Here is a 25,615-nt window from a genome sequence, read left to right on the forward strand (position 1 = left end):
TATATGTAAGAAAGTTTTAAAGCGAATAAAAGTTGAGCAGCTCTCAGATGTGAACTGTAGACTAAAATACACAAAGATTATTTAAGAACAAATGAAAGAGTTTGAGAACAGGAACCAAACCTTGGAGAATCAATCAGGGTTTTCTTCAAGGCAAGCCTTGAAGAAAACCCTGATTGATTCAACCAGAGAGGCATGTGGTGAGGTTGTCTGCAAGGATAGAAAAATCAGGACTCCATGGTGGACACAGGAAGTTAAAGAGGCAGTGAAGGAAAAGAAGAAAGCATATCAAAAGTTCCTGGCAAATAAGTCAGCTTTTTGCTCTTAGAGAATACAGAGACAAATGTAAGAAAGCAAATCACTGTGTAAAACTAGCTAAACAAAAGTCATGGGAGGACTTTGGCAAGAACATAGAAAATAAATATCAAGAAGGTGGTAAGATATTCTGGAGGTTGTTGAAGAGGCTAAGAAATGGAGGAAAGAGTGCTGTAAAAGGAGTTAGAGATGATAAAGGTTACATGAAAACAGGAGAAAAAGATATCCTTGAAGTATGGAGTAATTACTTTCAAAAAATTGCTAAATGAAACAAGCAGTGATAGCACAGTGGTAAAAAACACTCAACAGGCATACAGTCAGGAATACATATCCATACTTGAAATAGAAAAAGCCATCAAAGGCTTGAAATGTGGAAAGGCTGCAGGAGTAGATGATATTCGACCAGAAATGCTGAAGAATGGTGGTAAAAAAGTCTTACAGTGGCTGCATTGCATAGTTCAGAAAGCCTGGACAGAGGGACTAATTCCAAATGATTGGAGTAGAGCTCTAATAGTGCCCATATATAAAAAGGGAAATAAAACTGAATGTGAGAATTACAGAGGTATTTCCCTACTGGGTGTTCCTGGCAAGATCAATGCAAGTATACTTGAGAAATGGTTGAGAAGAATTGTGGAAGCAAAGCTTGGTGAAGAACAAGCTGGATTCAGGCCAAATAGAGGCTGTCAGGATCAGATCTTCACTTTACGACAAATAGTCGAGAAAGCATGGAAATATAACAACGATCTGTATTTAAGTTTTGTCGATCTGGAAAAGGCATATGACAAGGTGCCAAGAGAGAAGCTATTCAATACGCTGCAGTTATATGGTGTCAATGGGGCATTATATCAAGGAATACTTAGTCTTTATTTAAGGTGTAAGTCAGCAGTTAGAATTGAAGGAAGTACAGGAAGATGGTTTAATGTTAAATCTGGTGTGAGACAAGGATGTACATTATCCCCTCTGTTATTCATTATCTATATGGATCACATTATGAAGGAAAGTGGTATTAAACATGATATCAGAATTGGAGAATGTTAATGTCAGCTCTTTGCTTTATGCAGATGATGTTATACTTCTGAATAAATCCACTACAAGTTTGCAAGATTTGCTGACTAAATTGAATAGCTGTTGTAATAGATATGGTATGAAGGTCAGCATTGAAAAGACAAAGACAATGAAAATAGATAGAATTGTTGAAAATGTCAACTGTGTTGTGAATGGGGAACCAGTGGAACAAGTAAAACATTTGAGCTACTTAGGCACGATTTTTAGTGAAGATGGTAAATTAAATATGGAAATAGACAACAGAATCAAGAAAGCAGGTATGGTAGGAAGTCAATTGAATAAATTCATATGGAATAAGAGAGAAATTAGTCAAAACACTAAATTAGCTGTATACATGACAGTGTTCAAACCAGTTTTAACTTATGGATCTGAGAGCTGGCTCAGAAGTAAAACACTTGACCAAAGACTAGAGACCGCATATATGAGAGTCCTGAGAAAGATTAGAGGCATGAACAGATGGCATGAATGGCAATATCATATTAAAAATGAGGATATTAGGAAAGAACTTGACATTGTCGACATCCAGGAATACGTTAGCTGAGTTAATCTCAGGTGGTATGGTCACTTAAACAGAATGGGCAAGGAAAGATTAGCAAAACAAGTGTTCTCTGCCAGGTTGACAGGAAAACGACCCAGAGGAAGACCAAGATATAGGTGGATTGATAGGGTACAATGTGCCTTAGACAATAGAAATATAAGATCTGATAATGATAATATTGGAGACTTGACAAGTAATAGATTGATTTGGAGGAAAACTGTAAATAGGAAGTTAGAATGATGTAAATTTTTCATGTAGTACTATCATATCCTGTACATCCTTTGAGGGTACATGTCAGGAATTTGAGGATGATGGGACTGGATAACAGACTTCTGAGTTGGATTAGTGTCTAGCTGTCAGATAAGTATCAGAAAGTTGTATATGGGGGTGTGGTATCCCGAAAGAGAAAGGTCACTAGTGGTGTGCCGCAAGGGTTAGTTTTGGGACCACTGTTGTTCAATTTGTATACTAATGATATTGGGATGGGTTTAACTAGTGATATGCAGCCGTTTGCAGATGATGCAAAATAGGGGAGAGCTATGCAGAGTCAAGTGGATGTTATGGTCTTACAAGAGGGCTTGAATAGATTGCATGAATGGGCAGGTAAGTGGAACTATCAGTTCAATGTTGCAAAGTGTAAGTTTTTGAGATTTGGTAAGCAACGATGGGATGCAGATATACATTTGGTGAAGAAACTTTAACGGAAGTAGAGAAGATGAGAGATCTAGGAGTGATAGTGGACAAGGACCTGAAAATAAGGGTCCACATTGCACAAGTTGACAAGATGTCACATTGGATAATGACAATGATGCAGACGATATATTCATAAACACAAGAAAAATATTTATTTAACAAAATATTTCAGTCTGGAAATAGCAAACCATCTTCTGTGGTATTACAAGAAATTTAAAAAAAAAAAAAATACAAGTTAGAATACTAACAATAGATCGTTAAAAAAAGAACAGCCGCGTGATGTTATATCACTAAGTATGAAACAGAATATTTTGAAGTAGATACATGATTGGGAAAAAAAAAAAAAAAAAAAAAAAACCGAGTAATCTTGATTAGACTTTCCCAGATTTTTGATATAGATATACAGTCATTACGATTCAGGTTGGGACAATGGAGCAAGGCTTTCCTTGAACAAACGTTCGAACCTATAACGGGATCTATGTAAGAGGCGCGTTTTGGACCAAAGGATGCTGTGGTCAGTTTCAATCCCGTGTTGAGCCAAACCAGACTTTTCAGGTTTATTGTGAAGAATGGATGATTGATGTTCTTGGATTCTTTTTTCAAGAGAACATCCAGTCTGTCCAAAGTAAGAGAGATCACAGTTGCAAGGAATTTGATAAACTCCAGGAAGAGATAAAGTTGAGCGTTTGTCTTTAGGAGAAGGAAAATGAGAAGACAATTTGTTAATAGGAGAATACGTAGCTATTAAATCATATTTCTTCAAAATTCTTGCGATAGGTTCTGAAATACCGGAGATATAAGGAATAGGTACTCGACGTATTGAATCTTTGTTGTTTTGTGGAGGATTATAAGATGTAAGAAGACGTTGAATACTTTTTTCAGAAAAGCCATTGAGTTTCATGTGTTGTTGGATAGTAGAAAGTTCTTTCTGTAGATAATCAAAAGTAGAACAATTGGTTTTGGCTCTTCTGATGAGGCATTTTATAATTCCTGTTTTTTGACATGGATGATGGGCTGATTCTTTAAGAATATAACGACCTGTGAACGTTGGTTTCCTGTATACTGTAGTTAAGAATATTTGAAGGTGACCGGATGAGGAGAACATCTAAAAAAGATAACTGGTTGTTTTCTTCTATTTCCATAGTAAACTTTATACGATGATGCAAGGAATTAATGCTGTTTAAAAAAGAAGGTAAAGAGTTTTTGCTGTGAGGCCAAATAGTAAAGATGTCATCTATATATCTTACCCAAAAAGATGGTTGAGGGAAAATAGATGAGAAGAGGACTTTTTCTAAATGTTCTAAATAAAAGTTGGCTAAAGCTGGAGAAAGAGGACTTCCCATGGCCGTTCCTTCTACTTGGCTGTAAAATTATGTCACAAGTATCCTTAAAACAGCAATGATGCGGACGACCCTGACATGCAGAAACAGAGAGGTTACTATGCCACTGTATAAGGCCTTGATCAGGCTTCATATGAATTATTGTGTACAGATTTGGTCGCTGGGTTTTCATGTTGACGAGGATATGTTGGATAGGTTCCAGAGAAGATTCATAAAGGTTTTAAAAGAGGTAAACCGTGAGTAGACATAACTATACATAAAAATATAACGGAAAAACTCACGTAGAAAAATTATTTAATGGTATAATTTTCGCCCGTGTGTCACAGGCATCTTCAGTACAATTAGGCACAAAAATTAAACATTAACTGACAATTCCAAAAAGCGCCACCTAAGTAGCTGGTGTAAGATAACTAAAAAGGTCAATAACTTTCCTAAAAAAAAAAAAAAAAAAAAAAAAAAAAAAAAAAAAAAAAAAAAATTAATACAATAAAAAGTTAGGAAAGATTAGCTGATTTGTAAAGTACTATCTCCCATAAAGGGGACAGACGTAAGCCGTCGGATCTGTTTAAGTTAGGAGAATGAAGTAGAGTTTCACATGCTTCTTTATAAAGGCGTTCCATGAGAAACTGACTTTTGTGAAGAACTCTTGTCTTTTTCCAATGAACTCTGTGTCTAGTGAAGATGGCATGTTCTGCAAGTCCAGACTTTTCAGGTTTAAAGTATTCAATATAAGATTGGTGTTCTTCTAGCCGAATGGAGGCAGATCTTCCCGTTTGTCCGAAATAACATAATCCACAAGAGCACGGAATCTGGTAGACACCTGGATGATTGAGATGTGGAAGCTTGTCCTTTGGAGAAGCGAGAAAGGTGGAGATTTTTCTAAAAGGTCGAAAGGCAACAAAAATATTCAGTGGTTTTAAAATTTTTGCTATATTGAATACTTTAAACCTGAAAAGTCTGGACTTGCAGAACATGCCATCTTCACTAGACACAGAGTTCATTGGAAAAAGACAAGAGTTCTTCACAAAAGTCAGTTTCTCATGGAACGCCTTTATAAAGAAGCATGTGAAACTCTACTTCATTCTCCTAACTTAAACAGATTTTTTTTTTTTTAGGAAAGTTATTGACCTTTTTAGTTATCTTACACCAGCTACTTAGGTGGCGCTTTTTGGAATTGTCAGTTAATGTTTAATTTTTGTGCCTAATTGTACTGAAGATGCCTGTGACACACGGGCGAAAATTATACCATTAAATAATTTTTCTACGTGAGTTTTTCCGTTATATTTTTATGTATATTCATAAAGGTTGTCAGTGGTCTCTGGAATGTGGAGTACGAGGAGAGATTACGAGGACAGGGTAGAATGAGAATTGCAGAGCCTCGTGAATAGGAGGAAGAGGGGGGGGGGATATGATTGAGATATATAAGCTAGTCAGGGGTTGTTATCAGGTTGACATGGAAGAGACTTTTCATAGAATGAGAGAGCAGGGTAAAACAAGAGGCCATTGCTGGAAACTGCATTAGGAGGGTGTGAGAAGAGAAGTGAAGAGCAGGATCTTTGAATGGAAAGTGTTGGTGAGTGGAATGCATTGCATGAGTAGTTGTGAATGTAGACACATTGAATTGCTTTAAAGCACAGTTGAATGAGCATTGTGTGCAATAGTGTGTACCTCATATGATGAGTTTCTGGCTTCATGGAGGATGGATGTTAATAATAATAAAACTATCCATTTAGTAAATATTAAATGCCTTAAACCCAAAATATGACTTTTTAATTTTCAAGAACTGAAAAATGGAGATTTTTTTTAACCTGAAGGATTAAATCCGCCTGAGTTTTTTTTTTTTTTTTTTTTTTTGGGGGGGGGGGGGGAATATTCTTAAAGTTATTATTATTATTTTTTTTTTAAATATCAATCCCAGCCATGAGCGGTTACAAAACCTAAACACATCAGTGTCATGGATGGGAAAGACTATTTCAGGGCATAAAAGCAGAAGGTATGAAAGCTAGACATAGAAGGTATTCATATCTTATTCAATATTTCCTCATCATATTTATTCCTTTATCTATCACTATTGGCTAACAGTCAGGAACAACAAAAATGGAAGACATGACTCTTTTTGAATAAAATATGTAATTATCAGTTAACTAACTCTTAGCCCTGATAATAGCTATAGCCAAAACTATTACTTTTTTTTGAAATAACAACATATATTAAAATATTAATTCTTTCCTATATTTCGGCAACATTACACTTCCATCATCAGGGATCACAAAATACAATGATATGTGCAGGTAGGCAATAACATTGGCCAAATGAGACTGAAGAAAGGCTGAGATAGATTTGAGGACTAGCCTTTCATATCTGTATTTGCTGCTCTGTAATTAATAGAGTAGCCTTCTTCTAGTGTATCCTGTGCTGGGTATCCAAAGTACGGTCAGCAAGTTCTAAGTGGCTGTATTGGTGGAATGAGATGTAGTCCTTGTTTTCAGATATTTTGATATTGGTTTGTTTGGCCATAGTAGGACAGGTTGCAACTGCAACAAACCTGGTAGATCTAAGGAATGTGGTCTTAAGTGGACTGTAAGAAGTTGTAAGGTTGTATTTCCTTACGATTTTTGTCAATTTTTCAGATGTGTCCAGGATATATGGAATGGTGATGGGGGAGGGGGAAGGGATTGCAGTTACAGAGTTTAATATTTTTTAAATTTTTGGGGGGGTTGTAGGCATTGGCCAAGAAAGTGTTGAAGATATGGTAAAATTCAGTAGTTAGGACACTGTTATCGGAATTGATTAATTTTGTCCTGTTATATAGTTTTTATAATCTTGTATTGTTGGGAGGTGTGGGTGGTGTGACTGTTGATGAATGTGTCTACAGGCATGTGTAGGTTTTCTGTAAATGGAGAATCCCATGGATCCATTAGGCTGGCACGTAATCAGAGTGCTTAGGAAAGGGAGACTGTTGTTGTTTTCCTTTTCTAAGGTTTATTTATTTATTTTATTTAGCGTTTGGCTAAGAAGAATACATGCATATGCCACCACACACACACAGACACACACACACACACACACACACAAAAAAAGGATGTACAAGACAATAAAATGCATAAAAGAATACAATAGTGTGAAGTGACACTGTAGTCATATATACATATAAAATATACAAATAAGCATAAAATTAAAATTGAATGTCTAAGTTTGACAGCCAATCAACAGCATCTGCAGAAATATAGTCAGTTACTGGTCCCATGTAGGCTCTGTGAGTACAGTCAAACATTACATGTTGTATAGTTTGGTTATCCTCACCACAGTCACAAGATGAGTTTGGTCTTATTCCCCAAGTAAATAAGGAAGTTCCACACCTACCATGGTTGGTATGAACCCTATTTAGGGAGGTCGATATTTTTCGAGGCAGGTCGAACCCTGATGAAGAGCTGTTTGGATTAAAGACAGTCTGCAAGATTACCAGGGCTTTGGCAGTCCATTGCGTCTGCCATGCTATTGTTCCATCATAGCCCCCAGGGATAAGCTGTTGTGCTATTATAATAGGCAGGTATCTTGACTTAAGCCTCTGTGACATAAAGCTGTCAATATCCGAGTCTATAGGAAGCAGTGGATTCCAGCAAATTTTGTTATATTCATGAATCAGGTTGTCTTGGCATCATAGTTGTGGTTGTATGTGGCTCAGAACTGGTACCAATATGTAGTCTTTATTGTTCCAGAAATGATCGCATTGTCTGATTCAACACAGTATCAATTAATTTAACGCATGCATGGCTCAGCCAGACAGCTGAGAAATATTCAGCAGTTGAGTAAACGAGGCCCAGAGCAGATGTCCTTAATGTGGGAGCACAAGTCCTCCCCAGGTTGCTCTGGCAAGTTTATGTAGTATGTTATTTCTAGTTCTGAGTTTGGCAGCAATATTGGAGAGATGTCTATTAAAGGAGAGGATTCTGTCCAGGGTTATGCCCAGATACTTTGGATTAAAATTGTGCGGTAGTATTTTCCCATTTAGTGGCACTCTTAAGATGTTTCATGCCATGCTATTGTTCAAATGGAAACAGCATGTTTCAATCTGGGTAGTGCTTGGAATAAGACGCCACTTCTCAAAGAAGTGGTTTAGCTCCTCTAAGTCACTAGAGGAGTAGTTGATTGTTTAGATGTGTTAAGAAATTGTGAAGCGTATCCAGGCCACGTGGCCAAATGGAGAATGCATTATCTATGTAGCAAAGCCAGATAGCAGGGTTTATGTGGGGCAGAGGCTAAGGCTTTTTCTTCAAAGACCTCAATGAAGAAGTCAGCCAGAGGTGAAGAAAGTGGAGAACCCATGGCTCTCCCCTCTACCTGTTTGTAGAATTTTCCTTGCCAAATGAAATAGCCTGAGTTCATAGGGAACTGAAACAGGGCTCTGATATTGGGAGGAAATATGGCTTGGATGAGGCCTAAGGTACCTTTGATTGGGACATTAGTTAATCAAGGGGTGACATCAAAACCAACCATTAAGTCAGTGTGTTAGGTTTTCTATATTGGCTTTAAAGTGGGCTGAGTGTTTTGTGTGTGAAGGTGTGTTTCCAGTATATTGTGTGAACACTTTGGCTAATTTGTATGTGGGTGAATTAATGCCATTCACAATGGGATGCAATGGCACATTTTGTTTATGGATTTCTGGTATCCAGGGAAGTGGGGGGGAGTCTAGAGGTATAAGGTTTTAGTCTGTTTGTGACTTCCACAGGCCAAGAAGTAATCATTTGAAGGAGCCTATGGAGTGTTCTAATTTGTGTACTGGTGGGATCATAGTCTATAGGGAGGTAGGTAGAACAATCTAGAAGTAAGAAGGCAAGATTACCTATGTAATCTAATTGGTTTAAATCCACTGTGGCATTGCCCTTATCTGCTTTGGTAATTACTATTCTGTTGTTTTTAATTTTTTGCAGAACTTCAAATACTTTTCTTGATAGGCTGCTTTTTGGTGATTTAGCATGAGTGAGTAAATTAGCTACATCCAGTCTGATGTTGTTGGCAATATGGTTAGGAAGACTGAGGATACCTCCTTCTACTTGGATCATTATTTCTGTTCTTCTACAGGAATTTATTTAGGTGCTAGTGCATAGTTATGACCAAGTGTAAGTGCCTCGTTTTCTTCGGACTTCCGGACTTCACCCAATGTTCCATAACAGGGGTCACTCATAACTATTATTTTTTCAGAAATAACAATGTATACTAAAATATTAATTATGAAAAACTTTAATTAATACTTATACACGTGGATATTAGATCCAGCATTATTTCAAAGCCAAATGAAATTTTTACAAAACTATGAAAGTTTTGTAAAAATAAGTTGACCAGAAAGCTTTACGAAACTTTCATAATTTCTAAATTTGGCTCTGAAACAATGCTGGATCTAATATCCACTTTACTTATATAATTTTGCATTGCCGAACTCAAGCCTTCTGGCTCTTTATTTCAGTAAAAAAAATTTAAATTAACACTTTTCTATATTTCAGCAATGTTCCATTGCCATCATCGAGGGTAACAAAACACAATAATATATGCACACAGGCACTAACACTGCCCAAATGAGGCTGAAAAAAGGCAACTAAAGTTGGGCCTAGAGCAGTGGTTCCTAACCTTTTTCTACTTGGGTACCCCTTTTAAACCCATTTCTACAAATTGTAACCCTTGTTTTTAAAATAGTGGTGATTCAAATTTAACATTTATTATTCCATAACTAACGTTTTGTATTTTGTTTACTTTACTTGTTTTTCCACCATTACTGATTATTTTTCGTGTACTCCTGAACGACTTAGCATATACCCCCGGGGGATATGCGTACTACCGGTTGGGAACCGATGGCCTAGAGTAACCAATGTATAGGCCTATCTACCAGCTATAGCCAATGTACAACATTAATTAGAATAAACAGTGGTAAAATATCCAATTTCCACATGTGGTATTTATCTCAATCTCAGTTAAGTGAGGATAATGTCTATTTGAGAAGTGTTGTAGCCCATTAATGTTTCACTCAGTGAATTTTATTTCTTTGAATGATGTTGCACACTGTATTTTTCATATATCAATTACTGCTGTAAGAATAAAATTTAGTGTTATTCCAGAAAAATGTCACTCAAGTGACTAACCGCATTTTTTTATGGGCAGTTTGTGATAACATTAATTATTTGCAGCAGGGGTTCACTGCTACAATCAATAATAAACATAAAGAGCTTCAGCAGTTTGTGTAATTATCCATGTAGAAGGAAAATTACACAAATTCATGGAGATTCAGCAGACTTACTTCCACAGTAAGTCTGCTGAATCTCCATGGATTCAGCAGACTTACTGTGGAAGGCTCACTCAACTAACAAAATATTTATCATATTATTTGTGCATCACTGTGAAGGTGTAATAACAGCTAAAATTTATATATTTTACAAATATAAAACAACACTTGCACAAATTCTAATTAATGCCTCTGAATTGCAATTGAATAACTGAACAGCATTCAGTTCCATTAAATAAAACAGATTTATACTTTAGGAACCTGCTAACACTCTCATTAATGATGATGGAAAAATTACCAAGTCATAAACATTTTGCTATGTATTTAGATCACTTCTGTTGTTCTTTTAAACAAAAGAATCATCTATCTCTTAATAAGATTAATATCTGTCAAATGAAGAAAAGGTATTCTCAGTAAAGTATTTAACTTTCCAATAAGTCCATGAATAGTACTTAATACTTAATAATAGTACTCTTATAATCAAAAACAAGTGGCCACATCCTTCCACTCATGCAGAAGGCTGCAGATAGAACTGATCCTTCCAATAAACAAAATAAAACCACCAAAAGTCAATGTTACCTTGGCAGAATGACAAGTCTGAAAAATTTAAGAGAAAATAACAATATAGTAATTCTTCTAGCATCTGAAGGTAATGTCACAGTAATCCGAGATACCGAGGAATATACTCATAAAATATCTCAATTACTCAACACAAATGCTTATTCAGTATTTGAAAGAGATCTGACATGAGAACTCTATAACCATATTAATTATCTCTCAAGACTGCTGTGAGATTTTCTAGAGAATTAAGATATCACTATGTTCAATACACCCTCCCTCCTATTTCTCATCTATAAGGTGTCCTCAAAATATATAAGTAAAACACTCCATCGAGAGATTATACACGAAGGTATAGATTCTCCTACTTACAGGCTGTCAAAACATCAAGCTAAATTATTAAAAGGTTCTACAGTCACCATTATCAAGAGCTCTGAACATTTCCAAGATTAAAGACATTATGGAAGGTTTCGATGTCACTTCCTTCTTGACTAATGTTCCCAATGAAGATGTAAATAGCTCTCTTACAAGATAAGCTATCTTAAAAACGTTATCACATTCTTGATATACTGTAAAAATTCTTGTTACTTTTTATACAGGGGCACTATCTAGTGTCCCTGTATAAGTTATCCATAGCCAAACAAAACTTTGGCTATGGATAACTGTCTGTTTATTGTACTGGAAAATAACTATTTGGAAGCCTTTGAAGGCAAAGCACTGAACACCTTCTTATTAAAACCAAGATTATGGAAGAGATACAACTGATGATGCTTTCTTAATTTGGAGCCATGGTGCAGACATGCTTCAAGAATTCTTGAACCATCTGAACAAACAATATCCAAAAATAAAATTTATCCTGGAATTAGAAGTCATCGATCTCTTTGTTATGTCAAACTTACTCATTTTTCCTATATTTTCAATGTCATCATTAGCAATCCTCAAAATTGGGTATCACTTATACTTTAGGAACCTGCCAACACCCTCGTTAATGATGATGGAGAAATTACCAAAGAATTGCAGTTTATTCTGAAAACTTTTCAGAAAAATAGCTAGCATGAAAAGACAGTTTCACAACTCCTGTTCAATCCACCACACCACATTATAGATGATAATGAGATGAGATTTGTTTCTTTCTCATATATTAGCCTAATGTTTACAAGATATCGTCTTACGAAGCAGCCCAAAATTTGAATCTCATCATTCACATCTGGAACTGAACTACATTCTTGGCCCAGAACAATCAAAACACAGCTGATTAAAGTACCCATGCTGCATCTGGTGTGATCATAATGTCCCATATTACATACAAAAGGAAAAATCTGTAGAACTTCATGTTAGAGATATCACTTATGATAGATCAGAGCCTTGACTCTATCCAATCATGTTCTAAACTTTGCCAATCACAACAACCAATTCACCAGACATCCAGTTAAGTGAGATATATCAGAGATCCTATATAGATGCTATGATGAACTTCAGGAGAAATATATAAGAATCTACCTAAATTATTTTCATGTATTATTTTCTGTTCACCTGAATATTTTCAATTACAACCTCTCAGACTGTTACTGTACTATTACTCAACTATGGTAAATGTAAGATCACCATCACCAGGATCAAGTGAGAACCAGAATAACTTTATATGAAAGCAATAGATTTTTAATATAATGAGTTATATTTTTGTAAAGTTTAGTGTATTTTTCTGTTTTCCTTCTAATGTTTATGTTTATTTTTTGTTCCCACTCAGCTTTAATAGTCATAATAAATGTTTAAATTAAAAAAAATCTTGTGATAATGTGCATTACATAAATCAGTTATATGTGTGTGTGTGTGTGTATACATGTTACCAGCAAAGTGTGAAAACCGGCATTCTATGGAATGCCGAAAGTGGGACATTAAAGAAAGAAATGCTTAGATTTTCACACATTTCCTAGGCATTCTATAGAATGCTAAAAGGCAAATCGGCAAGGATAAAATACTCCCGGCAGTGACTTTTAATGTCACAAGACTTTCGACGCTCACCTCAAACAGAGAGCCAGAGCACTTCCTAACCTAACCTAACCAGAAATGGTTAGGTTACGTTTAGGTTAGTTAGGTTAGGTTCATGCCGCCTGTGAATATGAGAGTAGAGACAATGGAAATGAGAAAATAGAAGGTTATGATGTTAATATTTTGTGTACTCTTTGCTTCAATATTGAGAATGCTGTCAAAGATAAAATTCGATTTAAATTGAATCTGGAAATACAGGCAGAAAAAATGAAAATGGATTCCAACAATAAATTTCCTCCTGCACCTTTGGGGGCCACTGCATGAGTTCATATCCCAGACATTGACAAGGGACAGGGTGACTCATGCAATCTGCTGGCAGTTGTTGAGTGTGACAGACAATAGTTTTTACCGACTTGGAACTGCTGAAGAAATTTTAAACCAACTCTATGCCAGATCACAATTCACTTTATGTCCCAAGAACTTACTGAGAGTTGGAGATATTCCTGACCATGAAATAGCTCTCCGGTCAGCTGCTTCTGCTCTGTCCACGGGTAGTGGCCAAGGGTTCATGAGGTGTACATGCAAGACCAAGTGCTGAAATTTGAAGTGCTTTTGTATGAAAAAGGCAGTTAAGTGCAATTCAAAATGTCATTCCAGTCTACCTTGTAGCAACAAGTAGTTCAGCACTGGTCTTTTTCTATTTCTATAGAAAAATCCAGTATCTTACATTTTCAAATGCATCTTTTCAATAAACAGCTTTTTCATACTTTGCCGAAATAGTATTTGTGATTCTATATAATGCCTAGGTATTCTATACAATACCTAGGGAAAGTATGTAAAATATTAAAATAAAACACGACATTTCATACCTAAAAACGTCACGCATTCTATAGAATGCCTATTTTTCATACTTTGCTGGTAACATATATATATATATATTTGAAAATTTGCTTTACATGAATCGGTTAGTTCTACGCCCAGTGGCTGACTATGACCAAATGTGACCCCCAAATTTTCTACAAATGAAAATGAAACAGGTTGTTAGGATAATGTATTTAGTTTGGTATTGGATTTACTGTCTGTGAGAAGGAAGATAGTTACAATGTAACTATCCCATATATGTGTGTGTATATATATATATATATATTGTGAAATGAGTTGAATGACTTAAACTGAGAGTTAGGTAAAAGGGGTTTTTTAACTAACTCTCGGTTTAAGTCATTCAACTCATTTCACAATATGTATTTCAAACAAGTCAATGAATCATCATACATATATATATATATATGTATATATATATGTATGATGGGGTTGGATATTAGATTAGTGCATTGGATTGGAGACTGGCTATCTGATAGGTATCAACAAGTTGTGTATGGGGGTGCAATATCCAGGAAAAGGAAAGTCACTAGTGGAGTGCCTCAGGGGTCTGTTTTAGGGCCATTACTATTTAACTTATATATTAATGATATTGGTGAAGATTTGGATGGAGATATTCAGTTGTTTGCAGATGATGCAAAGTTGGGACGAACCATAAAGAGTAGTGAAGATGTTGTGGCCTTGCAAGAAGACTTGAATAAATTGAGTGATTGGGCAAGCAAATGGGGATGTGAGTTCAATGTTGCAAAATGTAAAGTTTTAAAATTTGGAAAACAAAGATGGGATGCAGAATTTATGCTTGGTGAGAATATATTGTTGGAAGTAGAGGAAATAAGAGATCTGGGGGTGATAGTGGATAAGGATCTAAAATTTAGGGGACACATCGCCAAAATTGTGAAGACAACACAAAGACTTCTGGGAATGATGCGGAGGACACTGACATGTAGAAGTAGGGGGATTCTTGTTCCACTGTATAAGGCTTTGATTAGGCCACACTTGGACTATTGTGCCCAGATTTGGTCACCGGGTTTTCAGAAGGATGAAGAGATGTTGGAAAGGGTCCAAAGGCGACTGACTAAGGTAGTTTCTGACCTCTGGAATGTTGAGTATGAGGAAAGATTGAAAAGATGTAATTTGCAGAGTCTCGTGGAGAGAAGGAAGAGGGGAGATATGATAGAGACCTACAAGTTGGTAAGGGGTTGTTATAGGATCAATGGTGGAGAAGTTCTACAGAGAATAGTGGGAGATCAGGGGAGAACCAGAGGTCATCCCTGGAAACTGTATAAGGAGGGTGTGAGTAAGGGAGTGAGAGGCAGGTTTTTTTCGTGCAGAGTTGTGAGTGATTGGAATGCCTTGCCTGAGAGCGTGGTGTGTGCAAGTAGTTTGAATGTGTTTAAGACACGGTATGATGAGATGTGTGTGTAAGATAAAAGGACCTCCTAGATGAGTCTTTGACTCCATGAGGTCTTGTTTAATAATAATAATAATAATAATATATATATATTTTTTTTTAAGCAGATTAAATGACTATAAGCTGAGAGATAAAAAATAGAAACACTATTTTAATTTAAATAATTTACAGGAAACCCACTCACAAACAATAGATATCTCCATGCACAGTATCATCACTAACAACCTCAAAAGCTTGGAATTATCCCTACGCTAGGCAAATGTGCTCGCTCCCTCCTCTGTGAAGAAGATATTAAAAAGATCTTCAATTTTTTCTTACAATTTTTTCAGCAAAATGGTTATTCAAAATAAACAGCTAACACGTTCACTGCCAACTACGAGTATACTCGTAGTTGGTATATGAGCTACACAAGCCAGCTACGAGTATACTCGTATGACACTTACCGCCGGCAACAAGATTACCTGTACTGACCTTGAAGAAGTGAAAATGCTTGGTTTGTGGAGCTAGCAGCAAAACTGTATATACTCATAGATGGTATATGTTCCGCACAAGCCAACTATGAGTATACTCGTATGTCGATTACTGTACTGAACTTGAAGAAGTCAAATTGCTTGGCATATAGGAACAGATTATGCCGAAGTAGCGTGGCAGCGAACGTGTTAATAAGCTACTATTCAATCCACCTCTTTGCTATATTGAAGACAGAAATAGTGAAAAAGGCTACATATCCCTACCATATATCAGTTCCGTTTTGCAAACTTTAGCCAAAGAAAGTTCTCAAAAATAAAACATCCAGAATTCTTTTGGTCCTCTACTTAAACTCCGTTCCTTGCTCAGTATGCCCAAGCAAAACATAACAACCTGAAAAATCCCAGCCTTTACCGTATTTGGTGCAACTACAACATGCCTTATTTTGGCCAGACTGAAAAATGCATCAAATTACGTCTAGAGCAGTGGTTCTTAACCTTTTTACTGGCCCACACCCCAGTGATCTTCAATTTACATTTTCATCCCCTTGAAAAATATGTTTTTATCTGTTAGAAAAGAAAATTTATTACAAAACAATTTATTGAAAAATACATGTACATATATGTATCAACATAAAATCAAAATAACATATCGGTTTTTAGTGATTAATTTGTTGTTGCTTTTTCATAATAATATTTTGAAAGCAAGGTTCATTTTTTGAAAAGGCTATGCGCATATTCGTAGTTGCGCAAATGGTTCTAACTGAGTACAGCAGAACTGTTCTAAATCCAATTTTTCAAATTCCATTTGAATACGTGCACTGGCTCACATTTCAATAAGATTGTCTTTTAATAAATTATCATTGTTTATAGAATTAAGATCAAAAAGAAATGGATCTAGTATCGACTTCTGCCCATGGAAAAATATCAATGAAAAGAATCAATTGTTGCAAATGTATTACAATTTTAGGTAAAATTGCGATATTTTTGTTTTCCAGAACAATTTCATCAAGCAAGGGAAAGTTTGCAAAATTATCATTTTCAACTCTATGTATCCAAATTTTTAGTTTTTCAATAAAAGCAAATAATTTTTCATTAGATGTTATTATGTTCTTACCATACCCTTGCATTGATATGTTTAATTCATTTAGGTGAGAGAAAATATGTGCTAAGTAGGCCAATCAAATTACTGCATCTCTTCTTTCAAAGTCTTGAACTAAATTACAATTCTGGTTAATAATAAATTGAATAATCTCCTCACAAAATTCAAAAACCCTGCTAAGCATACGTCCCTTGGAGAGCCATCTTATGTCAGTGTGATAAAGAAGCATACTATGGTTAGCACTGATTTCTTCGCAAAAAAGATACGAAGATTAAGCACCCGTCCTCGAATATAATTTACTATGTTTACTGCTATAGCTAAATAATTTTTTAAAGTTCTCTGGCAAAGCTTTTGATGAAAGTGCATGGTGGTGCAACATGCAATGTATCATTGTAACTTGAGGTACTTCTTTTTTGCTAATCACAACCATTGGTATTTGATGGGTCAAAAAAAAGTTTTTAATGTGATTTAAAACATCAATTCCTTTTGCCATCAGTTAAAGTTGATCACAAAATAAAAATTCTTCAAAAATTTCCTCTTCCTTTATGTACTGCACAAATACTAATAACTCACTGCAATTATCAATGTCAGTTGACTCGTCCAATTGAATATATGCTTTCAGAGGACTGGTTTTAATATCTTATACTACTTGCAGTCAAATATCCTGACTGACGTCTTGAATGAATGATCGAATCACATCGTTTGATAATGGAATCTGCTGAATTTTCTCATGTGCTTCAGAACATAATACAATTTTCACAATTTCCAATACACATGGTTTCACCAATTCTTCAGCTACTGTGTGAGGCTTTTTTTCCTTTACGCACAGATATGCCACCTGATAAAAAGCTTCTACCAAAGGTTTCTGAACTACCACAGAGTAAAATTCTGTAATGGTACCGCTTCTATAGAATCGTGCCTTCTTAGACTTCAAGATGTTAAGTGTATGTCCTGCAGCTTTACCACCATGTTGATTGTTGAAATGTTCTAACAACTTTGACGGTTTAAGATTGGAGTTTGTAAATATTTTGCAGCATAAAATGCATTGTGGTCTTTGAGTACCGTCTTTTTCTGTTGCACAAGTAAATCCATAAGCAACATAATCATCTTTCCATTGGCATCTTTTTGACATGGCAAGGATTACTACAAATAATAAATTAATATTTACATATTATTTAACTATGCATTTGGCCATGGTTCCTTAAGAAAATTATAAAATAACGTGTAAAAAAAATTAAATTTTAGTTCTTACTAAACTTTTCAAAATTCGGGAGAAAAAATTTAATCAATTGTTCTTTACCTACTGATTACTGCTGGTAAAACAAAAAAATAGCATTTGCTTGTTACTTGATCCACTTTGTTGATGTTTGTACATAACGAAATGACGTTTCTCATGACAATGGCGAGAGTATGCGCAGCAAATATCCGTGTGTTCGGCTTGGGCGCATGCGAGAGCATTTGTGAGTACATTGGGGGATATTTTTTGAATATAGTGGTTTTTAATTTCTTAAAATGTAACAAATAAAAAATACGTATAACTTATATTTAATGGTTCTTGGTGAAATAGAATAATTCTGCATGGGTTTAAAGATTATATATATCTTAAATATAATTTAGTTTGAATAACTTTTTTATCTCTCATGGAAAAAGCAAATGTGATTTAAATAATTAGTCAATATATGTTAGAATATTTCCCAGCTTGCATCCATACAAATGCTTTCTCGCACCCCCTGGTTAAGAAACGCTGGTCTAGAGGAACAAAAGAGATGTCACATATGGCAGAACTAGAACAACTGCTCTGTCAAACCACATCCTGAATTTTGCTGATACTAATGACAAAAACTCTATTATTCATCCAGTCATGTGGGCCAAATCAGAAAATATCTTTCAATGCTATGAAGAACTGGAAAGAAGAATTGTAGAATCTAAACAAATTGACCTCCATTCAGTATACATCTCAACACTAACCTTAGCTATAATCTCTCAGACTGTCATTGCACTGCTATCCAACTTTGGCTTTCATGAACCTTGAACATGTGCACACGCCATCAATGAAGAGATACACAGAATTGCTTTAAACTTGAATACATTAATGCTTTAACGTATAGATTTTCTCTAGCAATGTTTGTTGGTAGTTCTCTCATGTTATGCACCCAAAGAAGTCTTCTAAGAAGATGAAACTAGTTGTGCAGTTTATTTAAATTAAGATAGTGTTTCTATTTTTTATTTCTCAGCTTATAGTCATTCAATCGCTGTATAAAAAATGTACACTGATCATAATAATCATTAGTAAATTAAACAGAATTCTTCTTAGAAAATAAAAAAAGCAAAATATAAATTAAAAAAAAAAAGGAATAAATTACAAAGCACAATGAAATTATATGCAGATGATTTCCTCTATTAGCATTCCATCAATGGACATGTAACTCATGCCATGCTGAGATGAATAATATGATCAACATTCTTGGTTCAGAAACTTATTGGACACAAAAAGACTACCACAACTGTAAATTATTAGTAATTCATTCGCTTCTGATGAAAGCATTCTATTCACACCTATTATTCTTTTCTTCCCTTATACATAGCCAATCATTCTCACATGGCTCATGCCTCATTTATGTCAGTTCACATATTTACACCTTTTAGTAAATTTATACTAACCAAATAGATGACAACCCTTAATTATTGGGGTCTAATATATGATGTTTGTTTCAAGACAAACATCATTTTAATCTCCTCTAGACAATTTTGGTTTCAATCAAAGCAAACACAACAATTTATAGTAACTTACCCAATACAAAAACAGGAAATATGAGAAAAATTATTTTTTAAGTCCAAAGGTCAAGTGCTGGACAAGACAATCCATCCTTGCTGGCATGAGCAAGTTGAACAATAAGGCTTTTTCAATTCATCATTACAAAAAAATCAGAAGAAAAAAATATACTGATAATGGGTGGGGGGGGGGGGAATAGGTCAAGATCAGGAGAGTTTCAGGTATGAACATGAACAAGCAATAAAGTGAAAAGGAATAAAATATTAATACTCCACACATGAAAGTTAAATCAAAAACAGGTTCACTTACATGTCTCCTAACGTAACAAACAATGGTATATACCATTCCAATAACTGAGATGAAAAACAACAAGAGGACAAATTTAATGGCATCTTTGTAGAATTTAAAGCCAATGTCTTTTGAAAATAAGATGGATCGTACAAGTTCTCCCTTTGCTGTAGAAAACCCTAGATTAAGACAATGAAGGCGATTTTATTTATTATTATTATTATTACAGAAATATTAATGCATCATTAAACAAGCATCTTACCATTTTAAATAGGAATAAATTACATATATAAACTGAAAAGACAAAAATCAAAGATGAAAAAATTTCCACCAATTCACATATAAGACAGACTTCATGAATTCTGCCTCTTCCTTACCAAATACATTTATCTAATATGGAATTCTTTTTATTCTCTTGTGTTTCTTAAAAATTCACATGCTAACACAACATATGGAGTCAGTAATATTTATTCAAAGGCCTTATATTTCGACTAGAAAATTACATGGTATCATTTGTAGCAATAGGCAGTAAAATACGAAGAAGAACTAGAATAATGGACTAATTTCAAAGTGAGAGCTGTGTGATGTTATATAAAACAACAGAAAGCAATAATTGAGGAAACACTGTATTATTTTAATTTAAAAAACTTAATAAGATGTGTTCAGAACAAAACCTTGCCATATTTTTGATGATAATATTTATTCAAAGGCCATATATTTCTAATATTATTATTACAATTTTTCCTCAGTTACTGCTTTGTGCTATTTTATGTATAACATTATGTGGCTCTCACAGCTTTAAATTAGTCCATTGTTCTAATTGCCACTGACTGTCATTTTCAGGTTGAAATGTATAGCCTCTGAATAAATATTATTCACTCCTTTCCTTATGTTAATAAGGAAAAGAAATGTGCACAATGTGTCACTAATGCCATGCCATTGCAAAAGTTTTAAAACCACTGAATATTTTTGTTGCCTTTCGCCCCCCACCAGAAAATTCTCCATGTTTCTTGCTTCTCATAAGAACAAGCATCCAGCTTTCAGTTATCCAGGCATCTACCACGTTCCTTGCTTATCTTACTTTGGACAAACAGGAAGATCTGCTTTTATTCATCTAGAACAGGCCTGCACAACATACGGCCTGAATGCTATTTATTTTGGCCCTTCTGCCTGATTTAAATTAATTAATCATATGGAGGAATATGAAATTATACAATTTGAATTAAACTTTTACTTTCAACTTTTACTTTTACATTCAAAATGAAATTAGGTTTGTTCAAAAATCAACTTGCTATGGGGGATAGGTCCTTGTTGACAGAATATTACATCAGAATATCATTCAATGGTGGGTGGAAAATATAAGAAGCACATATCACTTCTAAGTGAGGAGTTTCAGAAAAGAATGCCATTGAGTAATGAAGACAAAGACCGCATAAAAGTGATTGAGGATCTATTTTCTGTCAAAGCAGGAAATCTACCTGTCGAACTCGACATGGAAGTTACTGATCTCCAGCGTTCTGAAAACTATCAGATCAAGCATAGGGAGAGTACTTTATAAGAGTTTTATTCTATTCTGGATCAGGATAAATTTAAAAGTTTGTTGGAGACTGCCTACCAGGTATTTTGTATGTTTGGGAGCACATATACTTGTGAACAAACATTTTCGGTCATGAACTTAAACCAAACCAAACAGCGTTCATCTTTAAGTGATATCGATTTAGAGGCCATATTAAGAATGGCCACTTCAAACATGACACCAAACTTTGATAAAATAGTGGCAACAAAGAAATGCGATGTGTCACATTGTGACATTCTGAATGTCACAATGTGACATTCAGTCACTGATATTTCACTGAGAATAAGTATGATATTCTCAGTGAAATTATTAGTAAACTTTGTGTTTATGTTTAAGTGGTTTTTATTGAGAAATTTTGCAGCTATATTTGTTTGTAAATAATTTTGATTATAATTTTAATTGTAACTCTCTAAAAAAATCAAATATGCATATTAATTATTATTTACTGTAGACTTAACAAATTTACTTAAGTTTAGCTGCAGTGGACTAGTCTAAGATTCAAGGTCTGAAGTGATCTGGCCATTGGTCAGGTGGTCTAAGTTGGGTTTGGCCCTCAAAGACAATCAAGTTGTGCAGGCCTGATCTAGAAGAACACACGTCTTATATTAAATACCATGAGTGTGAACAGTCTTGACTTGTGGAGCATGCTATCAACACTAAACATAAGAGTTCACTGGAACAAAACAAGAATCTTTCATAAAAGTCATTTCTTCATAGAACATTTTTATAAAGAAACACGAAACTTTACTTCATTGATCTGATTTAAATAGATCTAATGGTCTATGTCTATTCCCTTTGTGGAAGACGGTACTTTTTAAATAAGTTAGGAAATTATTGATCCTTTATAAGTTATTTTACATTAGCTACTCAAGTGGCGCTTTTTAGAATGTAGATAACTGCGAGTGTTGAGACCACATATTATAAGATAAATCATCATCACCACCACCATCAATCATCATGCGTATCAAGGATTTAGGTCTAGCATGGCCTGTTCCGGCCTTAGAAGTCATTGTTGAATCGTTTAAGAGAACGTCCTGGTTTTCTTTTTCCTAATGGCTTGTACTTTAAGGCTTGTTTTGGTAATCTTTCTGTTTTCATTCTTTGAACGTGTTCCATCCATTTATGTTTATATTTTTTAATTTTTTCTATTACTGGTTTTTGGTTTAATTCTTTCATAATACCTTCGTTTCTTTTGTGATCAAATAGGGTATACTTTGCAGTTTTTCTCATAAACTTCATTTCTGCTGTTATTAATCTCGTTTGTCTTTTTGTTTTATTGTCCAGATTTCGCTTCCATACATTAAGACTGGTAGGGCTAATGTATTGTATACTTTTAGTCTGGTTTGTCTTTGAACTAGGTTTAGTTTAAATATAGAGTTAATTACACCCGTTATTTTTAAATATTTTGCAATTTTTACGTTTATATCTTTTTTATTTTCATATGTGATCATACATCCTAGGTAGTTAAATGAATTCACCTGTTCTAAGATCTTGTTATCTATTACTATTTTAGTTCTTGCTGGATCTTGTCCTTTAAAGGCCATAGTTTTTGATTTTTCTGTTGATATTATCACACCATAATCTTTGGATATTTCATTTAGATCTAAAATAGCTTTCTGTAAGTTATCTTCAGAATTTGTAATTATTATTTTGTCGTCGGCAAAGAGGAGAGTGTGTAAGTTTACTGTAAGAGAAAGTTTAATTCCTTGATGTAAATGTTTATTCCATTTAAGTAGATATTAAAAAGAGTTGCTGAGAGGGGACATCCCTGTCAGATCCCTTGGTTAATCTCTCTCATATATGATAGCTGGTGATTTAATCTTATTTGTATTTGATTATTTTCATATATACTTGTGATGGCTTTCAGGATATTATTTGGTATTTGTGTTTCTTTTAATATGTGAAATAATATGTTTTTTTAACTTTGTCAAATGCTTTTTCAAAGTCAATAAATGCAATATGTGTTTCTAAATTGTATTCTCTTCTTTTCTCTATTATTAATTTTAGGCAAAAGACCAGGTCTATACATGATCGTCCTTTTCTAAATCCATTCTGTACTTCTAGAATAAAGTTTTCGGAATATTTCATTAGTTTGTTATTTAAGATTCTGATATATATTTTGTAACAGGAATTTAGTATACTGAAACCTCTATAGTTTTTGGGGTCATCTCTATTGCCTTTCTTAAAGATAGGAATCACAATTGCTTTTTTCCATTCTATTGAGGGGGGGGGGATACCAGTTGAGTAAATTTTATTTAAAAATATTAAGTCTTTCTTTGAATCTTTTTCCTACGTATTTTTACAGTTCTGAACCTACTTCATCTTCTCCAGGTCATTTTTCGTTTCTTTTTTCTTTCATGCTGGTTTCTAATTCTTCTTTAGTTATTTCCTTTTCATTTTCGTTAATTGTTTGCCAGTTGTCTTTTTTAAAATCTTTGTCTGTCCACAATTCTGTGTAGTAATTTAGAAATTCTTCTAGTTTCAATTCGGTGTTTAATTTTATGTTTTCTTTAGTATATGCATTTAAGTGTTTCAAAATCTTATATACATTGGGTCTTATTTTATATAAATCATGTTCTAAATTAGAAACAAATTTGTTCCATCATTCTCTTTCTGACTTCTCTTTTAGCTATGGCTCTTATTCTTTTATATTCTATTTCATCTTTATAAGATAAATAACAAGTTTAATAACATATAACGCTATAAGTTTTGCATGTTGTCAGACATACATCGTCAAAGGTATTAGCAAAAGTTGTAGAGAAAAGAGACCTAGAAACAATTAATTAAACATATTAGATGCTATCAGAACTTTACAATTCATACATATAAATAAATAACCAGAATAAAAACGGTAAATTAATTACTGTATATGTGTTGGAACTATGCTAGTTGCTGCTTTCACATTCTGTAGCATCACAATTTTCAGAATTGTCTGTTAATGTTTAACTGCCATTCTATTAGCTTGTACTGATGATGCCTATGAGACTTAGATAAAAAGTTTATGTTAATGAAGTTTTTTATGTGAATTTTCCTCCCTTTTTATAATTCTTTTCATTAGTCTAACTCATGGTATTTCACCATTGCAACAAACCTCAATTATTATTAATTAATTTCTCTTATTCCATATAAATTTAATCAGTTGACTTCTTATCATATCGCATTGCTGATTCTATTATATATTTCCATATTTAATTATTATGCCACAATCACTAAAAACTGTGCCTAAATTGCTGAAATGTTTTACTTGTTCTGTAAGTTCATACAGAATGCACTTGATATTTTAAATATTTCTTACTATTTCCACTGTCTTCATCTATTTATTACAGCATTCTTCAATTTAGTTACTGTATTCTACAGACTTCCACCAGAATTATTCAGGACTATAACATCATCTGCACTTGATATTTTAAATATTTCTGACTATTTCCATTGTCTTCATCTATTTATTACAGCAATTCGTCAATTTAGTTACTGTATTCTACAGACTTCCACCAGAATTATTCAGGACTATAACATCATCTGCACTTGATATTTTAAATATTTCTGACTATTTCCATTGTCTTCATCTATTTATTGTTGATTTTCATACCAAATTTATTACAGCAATTCTTCAGTTTAGTCACTGTATTCTACAGACTTCCACTAGAATTATTCGGGACTATAACATCATCTGCACAAAATGCTGAGATTAACATCTCAAATTTTGATCAGGTTGGCCATGTTCATTCATAATGTGATCCAGATAGATGATGAATAGCAGTGGAGATAATGTGCACTCTTGTTTTACATCTGATTTAAAATCAAACCATCTTCCTGTACCTCTTTCAATTCTAACTACTAACTTAGGAACACAAACATAAATTATGCATTGCTCCATATAATGTACCAATAACACTATATAACTGACTAATGTAAATGGTATTTTGAACAACTTTTCTCTTGGCACCTTATCATATATCTTTTCCAGATCTACAAAACTTAGTTGTAGTTCCTAGTTATATTCCCATGATTTCTCAACTGTTTAAATTAAAGATGCCAAGAAATTATATTCTTGGTTTAATCCTTTATCCAAGTGTAAGCAAATAATATTTGTGCATGAAGTAACATCACTACTGGGTAACTTGTATATAGAGGCTAATGACTTCACATTAATTGCCTCAGTATCCCATAATGCAATGAACGTATCCTTATGGACATGTATAATGCTTTAATGTGAAGTCATTAGCCTCTATATACAAGTAGCCCAGTCATTATGTTCTTCTTTGGCACTGCAGCCCCATGTAAGGCCTTGACTCCCCATTTTTGGGTTTCATAACTCATTACGAGGTGGGATCGTTATCCTCATGCTCA

At 34.2% G+C, this 25,615-nt stretch overlaps 1 protein-coding gene across 4 annotated transcripts in view; it reads right to left on the reverse strand.

Moving 5' to 3' along the window:
* LOC150105306 (polyamine-transporting ATPase 13A3-like) overlaps positions 1 to 25,615 on the reverse strand; it is a 479,234-nt gene that overhangs the window by 248,724 nt on the left and 204,895 nt on the right. For all 4 annotated transcript variants that reach the window (XM_090394686.1, XM_090394683.1, XM_090394684.1 and 1 more), the window contains one exon: positions 19,711 to 19,868. In XM_090394686.1, coding sequence (XP_090250812.1) covers positions 19,711 to 19,868 — 158 coding nt within the window. The remainder of the gene's footprint in view (positions 1 to 19,710; positions 19,869 to 25,615) is intronic.

The sequence above is a fragment of the Typopeltis vanoorti genome, chromosome 6 (genome assembly GCF_054136105.1).
Source record: "Typopeltis vanoorti isolate ZY-2024b chromosome 6, IOZ_Tvanoo_1.0, whole genome shotgun sequence".
In the NCBI taxonomy this organism is placed as follows: domain Eukaryota; kingdom Metazoa; phylum Arthropoda; class Arachnida; order Uropygi; family Thelyphonidae; genus Typopeltis; species Typopeltis vanoorti.